Here is a 19,243-nt window from a genome sequence, read left to right as displayed (position 1 = left end):
GACTTGTTAAATCCAATAAATCAAACCCACTAAACGGTGTTAACCATCAGCAACCACAACCTGACAGCAGAATGCAAGAGGGCAGAAAAAATCACCATATTTCAGTTTTACTATAATATATAATTTTAATCTCCTAGCAGCAGCTAGTCTGTCTCCTATTTGATACTCTATTTCCTGACTTTATTGCAATTCTATCTCCTATTTTATAGTGACTTTATTGCAATTCCCCTGCAAACACCCAGCCCTCGCTTACAAATCACAGGGCAGGGTAAACATTGTTTTCTAGGCTGTCTTTGGAGACTGGAGCTCCAAGTGAAACCATATGAGGAGACAAAGATCAAAACCCCACGGAAGGCAGCAGAAGAAATCCAGTCTGGAGCAGACAGCTGGATGAGCGTCAGGCAAAGGGAGCAAACAGCTGCACCAAGCGAAAGCACCGAGAAAATTGGTTCCATCCCTAGGGGGAGGCTGGAGGATTTTGTTGTGTGAGTGTGGGAGCAACTTCAGCCCATCAGAGCTTGATGTCAGAGTCAGGGAGGGATCAGGAGGTCCCCGAGGGAGGGGAGGGGGAAGAGGGAAATGCAGAAAGTGTGAGGGAAGGGAAGGAGGTGGAGGGAGAGGGGAGGTGGGGAGCTGGAGGTGGAGTAATCCTGCCGAATATGAGCTGCTGTCCCCAGCGCTGGGGATGTAAATGGATGAGATCATAGTGTTTTCCAGTTACAGTAGAGAAAGTTAAGGGGGGAAAAAAAAAAAAAAAGAAAAAAAAAAAGTCTTCAGCTTGTTTTTCAAGAGAGGCGAAAACACGGAGAAGCCGAAGACATGGAGCAACTTGTAAAACTCCTCCTGTGGCAGATTTTGCTTCAGCAAAGTAAGCTCTGAGCTGCTGCTGGGGTGTTGTTTGGTTTTATTTCAGCTGCACGGCGGGGCTGGGGGTTAGCTGGGAGATTTGGAACTGTTGTCTTTGGGAGATTTTGTTCGGATTCCCGAGTTTGCTCTGGTTTTGTCTGGGATGGGGAGGGAGTCGTGGGTTCTTCCTGCTTTTTGGGGAGAGAATGGCAAAATGTTGGAGGTTGTTGCAGCTCTGTTCAGCATGTTTGTGCAATGCCTTTTCTTCCCATCAGCAACTCTGATCAGCAAATTCCAAACCGATAAGCTTGGGTGTGAGCACAGCAAAGCTTTCTCAGTCAGATTGATGGGATTTAAGGTTGTATTTTACTTTTGAAGAAGCAGAAACAGCTGTGTGTGAGGGTTCAGATGGAGAAAAAAAAAGAAATGTGGTTTTGGGGTTTCTTTTCCTCTTGTCAGCATAAAGACAAACACGAAATTCACTTTTGGGTAGCGAGGTGCAAGAAAGGAGCAGCAAGTGAGTAGCACAAGTTTTTTGGGGAACCCCCTGCTCTTCCCAGCCCTTCTAAAAAGGCTGTGACTGACACCTGAGCCCCTCAATTCCTCAGCACCGAGGTGGAATAAGGTGAGGAGCTCTCCCTTTGGTCCCTAATTAACCCACTTTCCGTGTCACCACATCATCACCAGCTCTGCAATGCCCCCAGGCGAGGTTTAGGGATTGGCGAATGATGGGATCAGTCGGAGGGACAGAAGGGTTAAAGAGGCTCAGAAACCTGCCGTGTGGGGTGGGATAAAGAGGAGGAGGAGGAGGAGAGGCCACGTTGTGGATTCCAGAAGCTCCAACCAGTCAATCCAGTGAGTCCCGGGGAGGTTTGGCAGAGCCTGGGGAGCACCGGGGCAGGAAGAGCAGGTTGGGCTGCTGCAGAGATGGATGATCTCTGGCAGACTTCAGGTGCATTTTGGAGACACCTGGCTGTGTGTTTGAGCCCACCTAAATCAGATTATTGTGTATCATCCAATGATGAGGATGGGAAGGGGAGAAGGGAAGCAATCGGTGCCGTTGGGATGATCTCTGTGCAGACGAACCACTCCCTCAAGCGTTAACGTCTCGCAGGGAGGAAGAGCTCCGTGTTTGGAATGGCTCTGCAAACCATCCCGCGGGCCTGCAGCCAAGGGGAAGCAGGGAAGGGATTATTGAGCTCAGCTCAAATCCTGTCAGAGAGCTGGGGCAGAGATCTCGGAGGGATCCTGCCTGTGCCCGAGGTGAGGATTGGCTCCTGGTGCAGACAAAAAGCTCTTCCTTTCTGCCCAGGCAGCACATTCCTGCTCTCTGCGTGTTCCTACCTGCAGGGAGGGCTGGGATTGCTGGGTGGGATGGGTGCTGAAGAGCTCTGACATCCTTTTTGGGAGTGGGAGGCTCTGCTGTTGGGAAAGTTGGCCCAGGAAGCCTTTAAAAATAAACAAACTCAGAGATTTAGAGAAAAGCTCAGTTCAAAGCCTGGCTTGACCATCAATGGGCTTTAAAAGGGAAAATTTGTTTTGCTGAAAAGCTAAATCTCACAGGCTGGACAGGAGGTGGATGGGAGGAGCTCAGGGGGAGCAGTTTTTCTCACCATATCCCTGCTCCAGATGAGCCCAGATGTTTCTCCCAAGCCCAGGTTGGGTTGGATGGGTGCTGAAGAGCTCTGACATCCTGTTTGGGAGTGGGAGGCTCTGCTGTTGGGAAAGTTGGCCCAGGAAGCCTTTAAAAATAAACAAACCCAGAGATTTAGAGGAAAGCTCAGTTCAAAGCCGGGCTTGACCATCAGTGGGCTTTGAAAGGGAAAATTTGTTTTGCTGAAAAGCTGAGTCTTGCAGGCTGGACAGGAGGTGGATGGGAGAAGTTCAGGGGGAGCTGTTTTGCTCACCATATCCCTGCTCCAGATGAGCCCAGATGTTTCTCCTGGTTCCTGCTCCGTGGGTTTAACCAGCCTGGCTCCCAGAGGAGACCTTTGTGTCACTGTCACCTCACTGCTGCTGCATCCAAAGCCTCTCAGCCCCCTAAAGGCTCAGCATGGAGCCACTGCCACTCCCCAGAGGGTTTGGGGACAGCCTGGTGGCACAGGCTGCTGCTTTTCCCACAATTGTGTAATGACTCTACAGAGACCATTAAACCCCTATAAACAGAGGGATTTCTGGGAGAAATAAGGAATTTGGCACACACAGATTTGGGGAAAAACACGTCTTTTCTGCAGGGCTTTTCTTCTCTGGGGAAAGTTTTTCATCCCCCAGTATCAAACAGGAGCTCAGTTGTTCTATCAGCACTGATCTGAGCAGCATCTCCTCCATCCCAGGAGCAGAGAAAAGCTGGAATTCTTCAGGCAGGACTCAAGGGACAATTTCCTGCTTGTCCTGCTCCAAGGACACTGCCTGGAGAGCTCTGAGCAAGTCCCACACCTTTCCCAGCTCCAGCCTTTCGCTCCTAGTTTGCCCACAGTTTTTCGTGGCTTAATTCTTCACTCGACAAATGGATGGGATTCAAGCAGTAAGAGCTGGCTCTGCCTTTTACAAGGGATTAAGAAATCGTTTTCCAGGCTGCTTTCCTCTTCCTATGCTGTGGGACCAGCGAGTATCTCTGGGATCCTGCTGAGTCAGCACAGAATGTGGCAGGGGACAGCAAATAGATGTTCTTTTGTTAGGTTTTTTTGGAGGGTTTTGGGGTTTTTTTGGTGGGTGTTTCTTTTTTGTTGTTTGTTTGTTTCTTTTGGTTTTGTTGGGGTTTTTTTGTTTTGGTGGTTTTTTGGTGTTTTTTGTGGTTGCATCACACAGAAAAGATAAAGTGATTCTCCATCCTGTGGAACTTGAAACTTTGAAATGGAAGCCCCAGTTGGGTTCTGTGCTGACAGCTCTGAAGGTATCTGAGGTTTAGGAGTTGCAGATCTTGGAGCCCTGTGATGACACAAATCAGAGCTTTCACCAAGTGCACAGAGACACTTTGCTTTCCCAGCTGCAGGTTGGGAAGTGTGACTCACCAAAACCACAGCTCCCAGCTGACCCCAGAGCTGCTGTCACCTTTCCTGGGCTTTGCTGTGGCTTTATCTGTTCAGAGGCTGCTGTGGTAGAAAATCCCTTTACAAAAGCAGGGTTTGGTTGCTCTGCTGGTCCCACAGCACAGGGAGGACTCTGAAAAGAGAAAATTTCATTCCTCTCTCCACTGCTGCTCTGTGTTTGGGTTATTGAAGGTCAGTTGTTCAAAATTCCGTTTTCTCCAGGCGTGCAAGAGCTCAGAGACATCCCAGATTCCTCACATTTCTGAGTGATCTCATTCACAGCTCTGTCAAATGAGCCTTGCCCACGAGCTGAGGGATGTGTGCAGGTTTCCAGCATGGCTGGGGAATCAGAACAATCAGTTCTTCCTTTTTGTCTGCTGGAGTTCCCGTGCTTCCTGTGAAGAGTTATCCTTTTTTTTCCCCCTTCTAGGATTTTGCTGCTTGGCTGTGATTATTGGTTTTTTTTTTTTAATATTTGCAGCTTCCATTTGGTCTGAGCTATGGATGGGATATCCCAGGGCAGGTTCAGACCCAAAACTTCTGTCCAGGTTCTGTGTGCACGGGAATAGTGAGAAATCCTTTCTCTTCCAGCTCTCTGTGCTGAGCTCCAATATTTAATTCTCATTTAAAACCTCATCTCGGATGGGTTTTGCTGTGGTGCTCAATTCAACCCAGCTTGGTGTGGCAACACCCTGCAAGTCAAAAATCCAAAATGCAGTATATAAAATGAAATATGTGAAATCCACAGGCTCTTCCCTGCTCCCAACAGGATGCAGCACCTCCAGGTCGCTGAGGGTCAAACCTTAGAAACACCTTGTTGAGGAAGTAAGAGCATTCCTGCCCTCCTCCTGGCTGAAGTTTCAAGAGTGGAGGGAAAAAGAACCCACAGGACTCCAGATTTTCTTATCTAAAAGCTGCTCCATCCCAGCCAAACCCCTCATTTCACAGAGAGTTGAGTTTGGAGAAATGCCCCTGGCTGCCCAGGCTGCAGCAGGGAGGGACAGAAGGACAAGGATGGTCCTTGTCCTGGCAGGAGGGGCAGGTGGGAATTCCAGCAGCCCGAAAAGGTGCAGAACCAGGCGCTGGGGTGAGTTCAGAGCTGCTGAGCAGAGCTTTGGATGGCTGAGCTGGCTGTTTTTGTGGCTATTTAGATTGATGGCTGAATTCGGGCTCCGTGTTTTTCCCATTAACTCGGAAGAGGAAAGGAGAGGCAGTAAATGCCTTCATTCCTCGGGCTGAGCCAGCAGAGGATGTTTCTGTCGCTCCAAATCGATTTGCTGTTCGTGCAGAGCTCTGGCAGCACCTCAGACACCATTCCCGAGCTCTCAAGTCGCTGTTTATGTCGTGACAGTCGTGACATCGCCTTGTCCCCTGGCCCCGGGGCGAACCACACCCATTCATCCCCAGGGACACTGCCTGGGCACGGTGACACTGCTGTGCTGGGAGCTGGTGGCCTTCACAAGTCACACCGATTTTTCCTGGCTGATTTGGTGCTGTGAAAGAGCTTTTTTATCATTCCTTTGTTTTTCTAAGCTAACTCATTCCTGGCTTCCAAAGATGATATATTTCGACCATCAAATAATGGAATTATGATGTCTCTTTCTTATATACAGAGAGTTCAGACCTTGTCCAAGATTTGATTCTTCTCTTTGTGACGCTGAGATTATAAATGTAGGAAAAAATACCTTCTGTTTGGAGTGCCTTTGAGCTGGCAGCTCAACAGGGAGTGCTGCTCAGTTTTTGTTCTCTCCCTGCCCAGTGTTTTGTGATAGGAAAAGGGGAGGAAACCACGTTTATTCTTAGCACTAAAACAGCCCCAGTCTGCAGTGGATTTGGACTCGTTTGAAATTCATAAATTCCAGGGCTAAAAAAAAAAAATAAATTAAAAAATACAGCATTAGTCTGGAGGACATTGTGCCTCTGACATTAGCAGGACAAAACATCCAATGATGTTGATGGAACCCACTTGGGCTTGGCTGGTTGGAGAGATGAATGGTGGTGTTGTGTTGGGAATCCAAAGTGTGGTGCCACGAGACCTTCTGGATCCCTCCTACACAGGGAGCAGGAGGGACTGGAGCAGAGAAATGCAGAATTAAAGGCACTGGTTCACTCCTTGCACAGCTCTCCCTGTGTGGATCTGAGTCAGACGAGTTGGAAGGAGCTGGAGTTGCATCCAGAGCATCCCAGAATGAGCTGTGCTGACAAGAGAGTGTGTCAGCAATGGGAAATGGAGCAGCCAGATCTAAAAATCAGAATTAACAGGGGAGGGAGAAACAGATGGAGTAATAACAGAGGTGGCTGCTGACTTGTCTGGAGTGTATTTGTAGCTTTTTTCCTCCTTTTTGTTGTCAGTGACACTCTTTATTTTCTGCTTTGACAGGTTCTGTGTGCTCATACTCAGGTGAGTGACATCTCTGTAAATGTGCTTGGGTTTGTGATCATGAGGAGGAGGGAGAGGATCCCATAATGTGCACTGAGGCTTTCATTCCTAACTTCTATAGATTATGCATCCCATGCATTGCTGGCCCTAAATTTGGATTTTCTAGGGGTTCAGGATTAGGAGGGGTGGGTAGGACAGGTGGAGTGTTCAACCCTGGTAACAGACATTGCTTTCACTGAATGAAATCAATGTTTGGGTTCTCTTTTGCTTTCACCAAATGAAATCAGTGTTTGAGTTCTCTTTATTAGGAAAAGGTTCTCCCCCAAATAGTGGGGCACTGCCCAGGCTCCCCAGGGAATGAGCATGGACCCAAAAGCTCCAGGAGTGTTTGGGCACTGCTCTCAGGGAGGCACAGGGTGGGATTTTGGGGTGTCTGTGCAGGGATAAGAGTTGGATCAATAATCAGGGTGGGATTGTTGGGGTGTCAGTGTAGGGATAAGAGTTGGAATCAATAATCAGGCACTCAGTGGGATTTTGGGATGTCTGTGCAGGGATAAGAGTTAGAATCAATAATCAGGGTGGGATTTTGGGGTGTCAGTGTAGGGATAAGAGTTGGATCAATAATCAGGGTGGGATTGTTGGGGTGTCAATGCAGGGATAAGAGTTAGAATCAATAATCAGGCACTCAGTGGGATTTTGGGATGTCTGTGCAGGGCTAAGGGCTGGAATCAATAATCAGGGTGGGATTTTGGGGTGTCAGTGCAGGGATAAGAGTTGGAATCAATAATCAGGGTGGGATTTTGGGGTGTCTGTGCAGGGATAAGAGTTGGAATCAATAATCAGGCACAGGGTGGGATTTTGGGGTGTCAGTGTAGGGATAAGAGTTGGATCAATAATCAGGGTGGGATTTTGGGGTGTCTGTGCAGGGATAAGGGTTGGATCAATGATCCTGTGGGTCCCTTCCAGCTCAGGATTCTGTTATTCTCCACAACAATGCTGGTCTTGCAACCAGAGCCCAAAATATGCAGAAATTCCACCACAAGCCTAACTCCCCCCACTACCTCCTCCACACCCCATTAACCCCACAACCCTCCACCTCTCCTTCTCCCCCCTTTGCTGCCGGTTCCCAGTGCCAGCTGACGCCTCCAACCCTGCCAGCGTGGTGGTGTCTGTGCAGAACATCAGTGCCACGCTGGGCTCCCAGGCCGTGCTGCCCTGCAAGAGCCACCGCATGGTGTGGACGCAGGATCGCCTCAACGACCGGCAGCGCGTGGTGCACTGGGACCTGCTCAGCTCCTACTACGGGGACGGCAGGATGGAGAGGCTCTGTGACATGTACTCAGCTGGGGACCAGCGTGTCTACAGCTCCTACAACCAGGGCAGGATCCTCATGCCTGAGAATGCCTTTGCGGATGGGAATTTCTCACTGGTGATTAAAGGTATGGCGGTTTTTCCCACCGTCGGGGTTTGTGGGTTTTGGTGGGAGTGGTTTTCATTTTTTTTAGAAATGAATCGATTCCAGGTTAATGATCTAATTCTCAGGTGGAGTTTCAGGTTGTCAAGGGCTGCCCAGGGAGGTGATGGAATCCCCATCCTTTGATGTGGCACTCAGAGGTCACTTGTGCACCTCCAGGTCTGTCCCAGACAACTTGCACAGCTCAGTGCATTCAGCAGATAAGAACCATCTCAGCATTTCCCTCTGGCTGAATTCCCTGCATTCCTGGACATGCACATGAATTAATTTATGCTTCTTGGGCTCTGAGGGAAGTGGAGCTTTCAGCTGGAGATTCAAGGCAGGAAGAAGTTGATAAATTGCCACCAAACTCATGCACAGTTCCTATGGTTTTGCTTCAAAGTGAAACCTGCAGCTGCCCCGGGGAGCTTCCTCACAAAACAAATCAACTGAACAAATAATTTCATTCCAAATTATTATATTAGGTGAGATGATTTGTCTCTGTTTAACCCACCCTGGTGACAAGGATGGCTCAGAATGAAGTTATTTCACATCCAGACGAGGATTTAGGAAACTGTAAATGCCAAAAGTAATCATTGTTTCATATAAACCACTGAATTCCCTCTTTCCCCAGGTGTTGCAGAGAGTGATGCAGGCACATATTCCTGCAATCTCCACCACCACTACTGCCACCTGTATGAAACTGTGAAAGTCCAGCTGGTTGTCACCAAGAGAGGTGGGTGTGGGGACAGCTCCAGGTGTCACTGGTGCCACAGGAGTTTGGGAAACACCAGCAGAGCGTGGCGCTCATGGTGCTGAGTGCCTGAGTTCCAGAGGGGTTATTCACTGAGGTTATTTGTGAGCCTCTCTTCTTCCTTGGCCTGCAGCTAAAGGACACCCCTGGTGACAATCCGTCCCCTCAGGACAGCCCTGGTGACAATCCATCCCCTCAGAACACCCCTGGTGACAATCCATCCCCTCAGGACAGCCCTGGTGACCATCCATACCCTCAGGGCAGCCCTGGTGACAATCCATCCCCTCAGAACACCTCTGGTGACAATCCATCCCCTCAGAACACCTCTGGTGACAATCCATCCCCTCAGGACACCCCTGGTGACCATCCATCCCCTCAGGACACCTCTGGTGACCATCCATCCCCTCAGGACACCCCTGGTGACCATCCATCCACTCAGGACTGCCTTGGTGACCATCCATCCCCTCAGAACAGCCCTGGTGACAATCAATCCCCTCAGAACACCCCTGGTGACACTCCATCCCCTCAGGACAGCCCTGGTGACAATCAATCCCCTCAGAACACCCCTGGTGACACTCCATCCCCTCAGGACACCCCTGGTGACACTCCATCCCCTCAGAACACCCCTGGTGACAATCCATCCCCTCAGCTCAGCCACAAGGGTCTGCCCTGGGAGGCCTGCACTTAAAAACCCACCTCGAGTTCCCACCCTCTAGGCCCACCTTTAAAAACCAGCTATTGGCATCCATTAAATCCATTAAAATCCATTTAAACCTCTATATTTAATCCCTTAAAATCCATTTAAACCAGAGAAACTGCTGAGCACTGCATCCCCTGTGCTGCTGCCATAAAAACACCCCAAGAGCCCCAATCTGCTCCTCCCTGCTTTGGGTTCTTCTGTTGTTCTTTTCCAAGAGCCAAACACGGAGCAGTGCTGCTTCAGCTCCTCCAGTAATTAGGGCCTTTGTGGGTAAGAAAGCATTTCCTGCTCAGAGGATTGGGATGAAGATCCTCGTTCCATTCTTAGCCTGTGGAGGGAATAGACTTCCTGCTTTCTGGAGCAGCAGATTAACTCTCGGTTAGGAGGGGAAGAAAGTGGCTTTGCTTTGTGAAATGGCCGAGGTTGGAGAAGAAAAAGGTGTTTTTCTTTATTGTCCACTGAAGTGGACTAGATATGTTACCCCTGTGGGGTATTTTGGGGATTTTTGGAGGGGATGTGTTATAGGATTGTGGGGTCTGAGGGGAATCTTGGGTGTTCCTGGGTGTCCTTGGTACTTGGAATTCAGGATTGTGGGGTCTGAGAGCAATTTTAGGTGGGCTTTGCTGTCCTGGGCACTTGGGATTTGGGTTTGGAGGGTCTGAGAGTAATTTTAGGTGTGCCTGGCCGTCCTGGACACTTGGAATTCGGGATTCCAGGATCTGAGAGCAATTTTAGGTGTGCCTGGCTGTCCTGGACACTTAGACCAGAGTGGGAATTTTGCATCAACCACGACCGTGACAGCAAATTGGGCCAAAATTTTACTGATTTTAGCCAGAGAAAGGAAACTTAAGCAGATTTTATGGGGCAAATAGGCCAGGTGAGTAGAGCTGGCCATCCTGAGGCTGTGTTTCCCCACCAGCCGAGGAGGCCAGCGAGTACTGGGACTGGTGACCCCAGAGGGCAGCACGGTGACACTGCCCTGCATCAACCGCAAATTGGGCCAAAATTTTACTGATTTTAGCCAGAGCAAGGAAACTTAAGCAGATTTTATGGGGCAAGTAGGCCAGGTGAGTAGAGATGTCCATCCTGAGGTTGTGTTTCCCCACCAGCCGAGGAAGCCAGCGAGTACTGGGACGGCGAGAAGCCGGTGCTGGTGACCCCGGAGGGCAGCAGGGTGACACTGCCCTGCGTCAACCGCAAATTGGGCCAAAATTTTACTGATTTTAGCCACAGCAAGGAAACATAGGCAGATTATGTGGGGTGAGTGGGTGAGTAGAGATGTCCATCCTGAGGCTGTGTTTCCCCACCAGCTGAGGACGCCAGCAAGCACTGGGACTGGTGACCCCAGAGGGCAGCACGGTGACACTGCCCTGCATCAACCGCAAATTGGGCCAAAATTTTACTGATTTTAGCCAGAGAAAGGAAAATTAAGTAGATTTTACGGGGCAAGTACGTGAGTAGAGCTGGCCATCCTGAGGCTGTGTTTCCCCACCAGCCGAGGAGGCCAGCGAGTACTGGGACGGCGAGAAGCCGGTGCTGGTGACCCCGGAGGGCAGCACGGTGACCCTGCCCTGCGTCAACCGCCAGCACATCTGGACGGAGCGGCACAGCGAGGAGGAGCAGCAGGTGGTGCACTGGGACCGGCAGCCCCCCGGGGTCCCCCACGACCGCGCCGACCGCCTCATCGACCTGTACGCCTCGGGGGAGCGGCGCTCCTACGGGCCGCTCTTCCTGCGGCAGAAGATGAACATCACCCCGCGCGCCTTCGCCCTCGGCGACTTCTCGCTGCGCATCTCCCGCCTGGAGAGCGCCGACGAGGGGACCTACTCGTGCCACCTGCACCACCACTACTGCGGCCTCCACGAGCGCAGGATCTACCGGCTGGCTGTCGCCGAGCCGCCCGTGGACAGGAGGGTGGTCAACATCACCACGCACGGGGTGGCACCGGCTGGAGGTGAGCGGGAGGAGGTTGGAGTTTTGGTGTTGAGCTGTTGGGTTTTGATGGGTTTGGAGTGATGAGGAGGGTGTGGTTAGAGGGGTAAAAGGAACCCTTTTACCCATTTAATTGACCCATTTAATGGTGGAAGGAACCCTTTTACCCATTTAGTTTACCCATTTAATGGTAAAAGGAACCCTTTTACCCATTTAGTTTACCCATTTAATGGTAAAAGGAACCCTTTTACCCATTTAACCCTTTTACCCTTTTAACCGTTTAATGAAATGTTTTAATTTGGTGTTTTGATAGGATGCTAGGTGGAACAGGTGAGTGGAGTCTCCTGGTGGGAATTTGCAGGAAATCCCACTGGGAAAAGCCAGGCTCCCTTCATTGGGATAAAGCTGCAGGGCTCCTCTGTCTCCTTTGTGGTTTTCTACACAAGAAGTATCCACTGTTGCATTTTTGGGCTCTGAAGAGCTCAGCCATCCTGCCTCCAGCTGATTCCAAGCTGTTTCCATCCCCTGGAGCTGCCCAGGTGGCTGTGAGGATGCTGTGCTGCCCCAGGGCTGGGGTGGCCCTCAGCAGACCCCCTTCTGCAGTGCTGTGGGGACAGGGCAGCTCCTGTCCCCTCTGCCCCAGGACAGCTCTGCGCTGCTGGCAGGCCCTGAGGCAAGCAAGCTGGGTTTGTGTTGTGTTTTTTACAGCTCCCTTTCCTTTTTTTTTGGCTTTTTCCTCCTGTCTTTGCTGTCACAGCTCTTCTCACCAGAGTTTCTCTCCCCTTTTCATGGATGTTTAGGCTCTGCAAGGTGCCAGACCATGCAGAATCAACCACCAGGAATTTTTCTCCACCCTTCAGCTTTTTTTTTTTTCCTTTTTTTCTTTTTTTTTTGTGTGTGCCTAAAACCAATTTTCATATTTTCCACTGTACTGAGCTATCATCTGTCAGCCTGTCCAAACTCAAACCCATCACGCTTCGTTCAGGCAGAAAAAGAAAACAAAAAATCCCGAGTTTAATATTTTTTTTAAAGTCTTTGGGGTATGGCTCTTTATTAACACTTTAAAATATTCATCGTGTTTTAATATTTATTGGCTGTTTAATAGAGAATTTTGATTTGCTTCATGCATTTTTAAACAGGTTTATTCTCCTGTAGAAATTGGCTCTCTCGAGTCGTAGAAACCTAAACTTTCCCCCTGAGGCTAAGGTTGGTGTCCAGAAAACACAAGCAGGGCTGAGGAGAGGTGGCTGGAGATCAGGACATCCAAATATTGATGATATCTCTGCTCACAGCCCTTCCAGATGGAAACCACATCTTGTTTCCAGAGTTGTCCACTCAGGAATTTATTTCTCTCTTTCCTGGCTGTTGTCCTGAATTGGTTCCCTACCTGCTCAGAAGTGAGGAGGAATCTCTGAGTAAATCAGCCTGGCAGAGCTGTCTGGGTTTGGCTTTGGTGGCCTCAGTGCTGGAGGAATTTTCCTTCCTGACAAAAGCCACTTCCCCTGTCCAAGAGAGCATTTTTGGGAAGAGCTTTGTCCCTGCAGGCAGTGAACCCTGAGCTGCTCTGAGAGCTCCACACAAAAATGTGCTGAGGCCACGGAAATGTGGAGAAGTGGAGACACTGAGGAGCTTTTTCCAGCCCATTCCTGCTGGGCCATGCCCTGTTTGTGACAGCTGAGCCTTTGCCCCATTCCATGAGAAACCACCTGGAATTCTGCTGGGGAACACAACAGCAGTGAGGGGATAACAACAGCAAACCAGTGAGCTTCTGTCAGGCAGCAGCTAAAGCTCCTGGCCTTTGATTCTTATAGAATTAAATTCCTATAGAAGAAGTTCTCCCTTCTATATTCAGGATATTCCCACCTGCCAGAGGAGCTGGGTGCTGTAAATCAGGCACTGATTTCCCCTTTAATTCCTACAGAATTCAATTCCTACAGAACTTTTCCCTGGATATTCCCACCTGCCAGAGGAGCTGGGTGTTGTAAATCAGGCACTGATTTGCCCTTTAATTCCTACAGAATTGAATTCCTACAGAAGAACTTTTCCCTGGATATTCCCATTTGCCAGAGGAGCTGGGTGCTGTAAAATGGGCACTGATTTGCCCTTTAGTTCCTCCAGCCCAGGAGAATTTCTCCCTGAACATTCCCAGGTGTGATCCCACTTTTCCCTGGATATTCCCATTTGCCAGAGGAACTGGGTGCTGTAAAACGGGTACTGATTTGCCCTTTAATTCCTACAGAATTGGATTCCTACAGAATTGAATTCCTACAGAACTTTTCCCTGGATATTCCCACCTGCCAGAGGAGCTGGGTGTTGTAAATCAGGCACTGATTTCCCCTTTAATTCCTCCAATCCAGAAAAATTTCTCCCTGAACATTCCCAGGTGTGATCCCACTTTTCCCTTGGTATTCCCACCTGCCAGAGGAGCTGGGTGCTGTAGATCAGGCACTGATTTCCCCTTTAATTCCTACAGAATTGAATTCCTACAGAATTGAATTCCTACAGAACTTTTCTCTGGATATTCCCACCCACCAGAGGAGCTGGGTGTTGTAAATCAGACACTGATTTGCCCTTTAATTCCTCCAATCCAGGAGAATTTCTCCCTGAACATTCCCAGGTGTGATCCCACTTTTCCCTGGACATTCCCACCTGCCAGAGGAGCTGGGTGTTGTAAATCAGGCAGTGATTTTCTCTTTAATTCCTACAGAATTGAATTCCTACAGAATTTTTCCCTGGGCTGCCAGAGGAGCTGGGTGTTGTAAATCAGGCACTGATTTGCCCTTTAATTCCTACAGAATTGAATTCCTACAGAACTTTTCCCTGGATATTCCCACCTGCCAGAGGAGCTGGGTGTTGTAAATCAGGCACTGATTTCCCCTTTAATTCCTCCAATCCAGGAGAATTTCCCCCTGAACATTCCCAGGTGTGATCCCACTTTTCCCTGGATGTTTCCAACAATCTCTCTTTTCCTCCCCTCAGATCCAAACGTGGTCAGAGGCCACAACGTGATAAATGTCATCATCCCAGAGAGCAGGATGCACTTCTTCCAGCAGCTGGGTTACATCCTGGCCACTCTGCTGCTCTTCCTCGTCCTCCTCATCATCGTGGTCCTCGTCACCCGCAGGCGCCGGCAGAGAGGTGAGCCCTGGGAGAACTTGGAGGGACTTTCTGAGGTGTTATCCTGCAAATCATTCCTGAAAAAACAGGGATGGAGAACCAGGAACCTGCCCAGAGGGGAGGATTTACCCAAAGGGATTCCCTGGTGTGGTGTGAAAACTTCTAGGCTTTGATTTCATGGAATTTTGGGGTTGGGAAACATCTCCAAGTTCATCAAATTCAAGTTTTGAGTGATTCCCGCTTGTGATTTGCTGAGTTGATCAATAGGAGGGAGAAGAAAAACCTTTCAAAAGTGGGATTTATCCCTTGGGAACTCAGGGCCTTGCTGGACCTCCATGCTGGGTGGCTCTGGGTGGAATTTGGGATCTTTGGGTGACATCCACAGCACTGGTTTTGGATTTCACACAAACAGCAAACACCAGGAATGTATCCAGGTTGGATGTTCTCATTCTGCTTTTTCTCCCTGTTTAGGTTATGAGTACAACGTGAAGAAATACGGAGAGTAAGTACAATTACAGAGTTTATTAATTAGGGTTAGAATTCATGAAAATGAATGTATGGCTGCTCTCCTCAGCTAAGAGCCTAAACCAGCTGAGGATCTGGTTAGGAGGAGGAAGTGGAAGGAGAAAATGGTTTGTAGGGCTGATTTGGCAATTGAATTTCCTCTTGTTACACTGTGGGAACTGATTCACAGCTGAAGTTTCTGTGAGATGGCCTTGGGGTTGGTAAAGGAATAATTCACAGACCTGCTGTGAGATGGGGCCAAGATCATGAACCTGAGCTCCTCTAAGCTTTATTTTGTATTTTTAAAGTGGAAGAGAGAGGGAAGTTCCTGCACAGATTAGCTGCCCATTGTTCTAAGCTCTGAACAAACACATGGGGAAAAAAAATTAAAAACCAAATAAATTAAATTCTCCAAAGCAGCATTAGAAAAAGCTATTGGGAAAAAGTGTGAAATGAGCCAGTTATCAAAGAATGTGACAATGCCATTTTCCCACCATTATTCCCTTTCCAGGAAGGATGTGAATCTTAAAGAATTTACAGTGGACACCACAGATCTGACCCCACACAAAAGTGAAGACATCAGGCTGGGTAGGTATCCCTGGCAACCAAACCAGCTCAAAATCCCTGTCAATCTGGAGTTTCTAATGCTGTTTTGATTTTTTTGAAGAGACTTAACCTCTTCCTCCTTAACCTCTGGGAGTGGGTGTGGATTTTATTTGACCAAAATGGGGATAAAGAGAAGTCCTGAGTTAGTTCAGTTCACTGCCTCCACCTTGTGCTGAATCCCAGTTGGTTTCATTTTCTGATTTCATCCTCCCTGGAGGTCAAATCATTCAGGGAACATTTGGGTTTTCTGTCAGGATCTGTGAGAGCATTTAGGGCAGGGAAACAGAGAAAAGACAGGAAGAAAATTTGCAACAGAGGTCCTGAGATACAAAAGGGAAAATACAAATCCCACTGGAACTCCTGGTAAAATGAAAGACACTGGAAGGAGGGGAAGGAAGCTCATCTCACACTGTGAAGGTATTTTTTTGGGGTTATCTAGGACTGATTTGGGGAATTTCCAACACTCCTGAAGATGGATGCTGCTCCTTGCTGGAGCTGGAAGGTGCAGCCTTGAGTTTGTTGTGTCAATAATTGATCAGGGGTGGTTCCTGCTGGGACTGGGAGTGAATCCATCCCACAGAACTGAGGCTCTGCTCTGCACCACCCTGAAATTCCTGAAGTTTTGCCACGATGCCAAGTTCATTCCTGCTGGAACTTGTCAGGGAACATGTTGATAAACCAGGAAACTATTGTCCCTTTGATTTTTTTTTTTTTTAATTTGCATCCCCCAGTAAAGGTCCAACCTTTAAAAGAACAAGCTGACAAACCTGAGGTCCCAAGAATTGCTGTAAAGACCTCAGTAAGGCAGAGATACAAAATTAGGAGTAAAGAAAGGAATTGCAGAGGGTGGGTTGCAAAAATCCTTCTCTGTGTGTCCCAGGAGAGCAAATTCTCTGGATAAATGCATCAGGCACCTCCAGGTGAGCTTGGAGGAGATAACCCAGAGCTTTCTGCTGCCTGCTGGAAGGATCTGTGGAGCAGCAGGAACCTGAACTTTGCACAACTCAATGCCAGGGGCTAAAATGAAGTCAGAGCTGTTCTCCCGCTGCCTGGCTGAGTAACTCCACAAATTATTCCTAGAAATCAGAGGTGCCAGACTTAGAGCACATCAGGGAAGGACTGATCACCTCTGTCCTGCTCATAAAACTCTGATTGCCTTTCACATCCTGTCTGCTTTCTGCTCCTCCCTCGCCCAGATTACAAAAACAACATCCTGAAGGAGAAGGCTGAGCAAGGCAGAAGCTTCCCGGCGAAGAACATTGATTTAGACAAAGGTAATCATGACTTTCCTGCCCTTAATTGGTGGCTGCAGGAACCTTCTGATGGGCAGCAGGAGGGAGGAGAAGTCCAGCAGTGAGTGACCAAGCCACAGCCAAATGAGGGAGGAGAGACACCATGGCCAAAAGCAGGAATGAGAAGCTTTTGCCATCCTTTCATCACACAGCCACGAGATGCAAGTGGTGATTAGGCTTTTAAAAGCTTCTGGCCTGGCATAAATTGGAATTTTTCTGGATTGGGGAAAAGGAGGCCTGGCAGGGCTGGAATAGAGCCTGCTCTGCTGTAACCTCAGAGATGGATCCCAAAAATGTCTGTTTGGGCAGAAAACACTGTGCAGGAGAGAGTGTTTGGAGCTGAATTAATTCCTGGGCGATGGGCAGTTGCTTCATCCAAGGAAAGCAAACAACTCTCCCTCCCTGGGGCCTGAGTCTCCTCTTGCTCAGGCAGGATTCATCCCCAGGGCTGTGCCTCAGTTTGCAGGGCTTGTAATCAGCTGTGAGATTCCATGAGTCATTCCAGAGGAATTACAGTATTACAAACGTGGCTGAAATAACACCAGGCAGGGAATGGGCTGGAGCTGCCTCTGACCTGCTGTCCCTGGTGGAATTCTCATGGCACTGTTCCCTGCATGGATCTGGGCAGTAATTCCCTCACAGCCTGTCCCACTGGGGGGCTTTTTGAGAGCTTATCAGGGATGTGTGTGACTGCAAACGGTTCCTGTAGAGATAAATCAGTATTTTCATGCTCCTTGGAATGGTTTGGAATCTCTCTCCCGGCGCTGAGCTCTGTTTCCATTCCCTTTCAGATTTCAGGAAGGAATATTGTAAATGAAGACATTCCCAAGCTGCTGGCTGGACCAGAAGCTCCCATCAAAAGTGGCTCACGTGGAAGAGAGATGCCTTCTCTTAATTCCATCTCCCTCCAGTTCCCACAGAGTTTTTTTTTCACGTCGACTTTTCCCCCACACAAGGGTGCAAATGCTTCTTGCAAGAGTTCAACTGTCTTGTGTGCATTTATGGGGTTTGGGTTGCCTTTTCCTCTTCTGTTCTCCCAATCCCCCCTTTTCCCCCTTTCCTTTCCTGACAATTATTGTTGGTTTTATGCATCAATGATTTTTTATGAGCTGAATCAGCAGACGGTTTTGCTTTGATGTTATTGCTTTAAATAAAACCACCTGCATCGCTAATCCCGAGCCATCGTTACACCAAACGTTTTTCCACGCAGTGAATCCGTCAGAATAACAATGGCAAAGCCTCATCTTTCTCCTAGGCTGCCAAAAAATCAGTGTCCCACAGCACTTGGCCTGTCCCAGGTGAGGCACAAAGAGCAAAACTCTCACAAATGGCAGGAAAACCTCATTTTATCAATGGGGAATTGCCAGTCTCTTCATTTTACAGGGAAAGGGAAGCACAAAAATGGCAGGAAAACCTAATTTTATCCATGGGGAATTGCCAGTCTCTTCATTTTACAGGGAAAGGGAAGCACAAAAATGGCAGGAAAACCTCATTTTATCAATGGGGAATTGTCAGTATCTTCATTTTATAGGGACAGAGAAGCACCAAAATGGCAGGAAAACCTCATTTTATCAATGGGGAATTGTCAGTATCCTCATTTTACAGGGAAAGGGAAGCACCAAAATGGCAGGAAAACCTCATTTTATCAATGGGGAGTCATCAGTATCCTCATTTTACAGGGAAAGGGGAAAAAAGTAAAGGGAAAGTTGTCAGTATCCTCATTTTACAGCACAAAAATGGCTGAGGGCTCAGCTCAGAGCTGAACTCTTATTTCTCACTCCATGTTTGTTAATTTGTTTCTGTTTCAGCACAGATTTGGCAATTTTTTTGTTGATTAGTTTCTGTTTCAGCACAGATTTGGCGATTTTTTTTGTTAATTTGTTTCTGTTTCAGCACAGATTTGGCGATTTTTTTTGTTGATTTGTTTCTGTTTCAGCACCAATTTTTCAGCACAAACCCGATTTGGCAGCAGCAGCAGCAATGTGATGGATGGAGTTAAAATGCCAGCCTCAGTTAGATCAGAGCCAGGAATGGGATGGAGAGGGCTAAACTCCAGGAATGGGATTTTCCTGGATCCCCCAGAGGGATCCAGAGCTCATCCAAGCAAGGTATGACCCCAGCCCAGGGAGATGCTCTGGGAGGAACAGGAGTAACAACAGGAATTTTCAGGGGCTCAGAAAGGGAGTCCAGGATGAATCCATTCCCATGGACTTTACTGAGTGGATTCTACCCATGAACCTAGGTGGGGCTGCCAAAAAATTGGAATTAATCCCAGTGTTGTGTTCCAAAACTCCAGGAAAGACTAGAATATTCTCAGTTCTTGAGGCACGGAAGGAAAGGTCTTCCCTGCTGTTGTGAATGTGGTGACAGGGATGAGGATGAGGGTGACCAAGGATTGCCATCCCACATTTTGGTGACCTGGGGAGAGTGACAGAAGCAGGGATTGGTGTTGGGGTGACAGGAAGGAGCTGGGCAGAGCTCCAGGAGCCAGCCTGCCTCTTCCTCACCAACCTGGGGCTCTGCTCTGACTGATCCCAACCTTGTCAGCAACCAAATCCCACCCCAGACCCTCTGTCCCTCCTGCCCTGGGCACCAGGGACCTCTGGCAGGGCTCAGGGCACTGCAGTGGC

At 48.6% G+C, this 19,243-nt stretch overlaps 1 protein-coding gene across 1 annotated transcript; it reads left to right on the top strand.

Annotated features, from left to right (window-relative positions):
- The first annotated feature begins 598 nt into the window (after window positions 1-598).
- MXRA8 (matrix remodeling associated 8) lies at window positions 599-17,785 on the top strand. The gene is made up of 10 exons (XM_085079714.1): window positions 599-868; window positions 6,256-6,276; window positions 7,386-7,694; window positions 8,343-8,444; window positions 10,658-11,116; window positions 14,074-14,232; window positions 14,683-14,713; window positions 15,227-15,303; window positions 16,518-16,595; window positions 17,405-17,785. The coding sequence occupies exons 1-10, from the start codon at window positions 820-822 to the stop codon at window positions 17,428-17,430; spliced, it is 1,311 nt and encodes a 436-aa protein (XP_084935840.1). The 5' UTR covers window positions 599-819; the 3' UTR covers window positions 17,431-17,785.
- The last annotated feature ends 1,458 nt before the right edge of the window (window positions 17,786-19,243 follow it).

Source organism: Lichenostomus cassidix, chromosome 21, assembly GCF_008360975.1.
Source record: "Lichenostomus cassidix isolate B80296 chromosome 21, HeHo_3.0, whole genome shotgun sequence".
NCBI lineage: Eukaryota > Metazoa > Chordata > Aves > Passeriformes > Meliphagidae > Lichenostomus > Lichenostomus cassidix.
The sequence above is the reverse complement of the archived record's forward strand: the minus strand, read 5'-3'. Positions and strand labels throughout refer to the sequence as shown.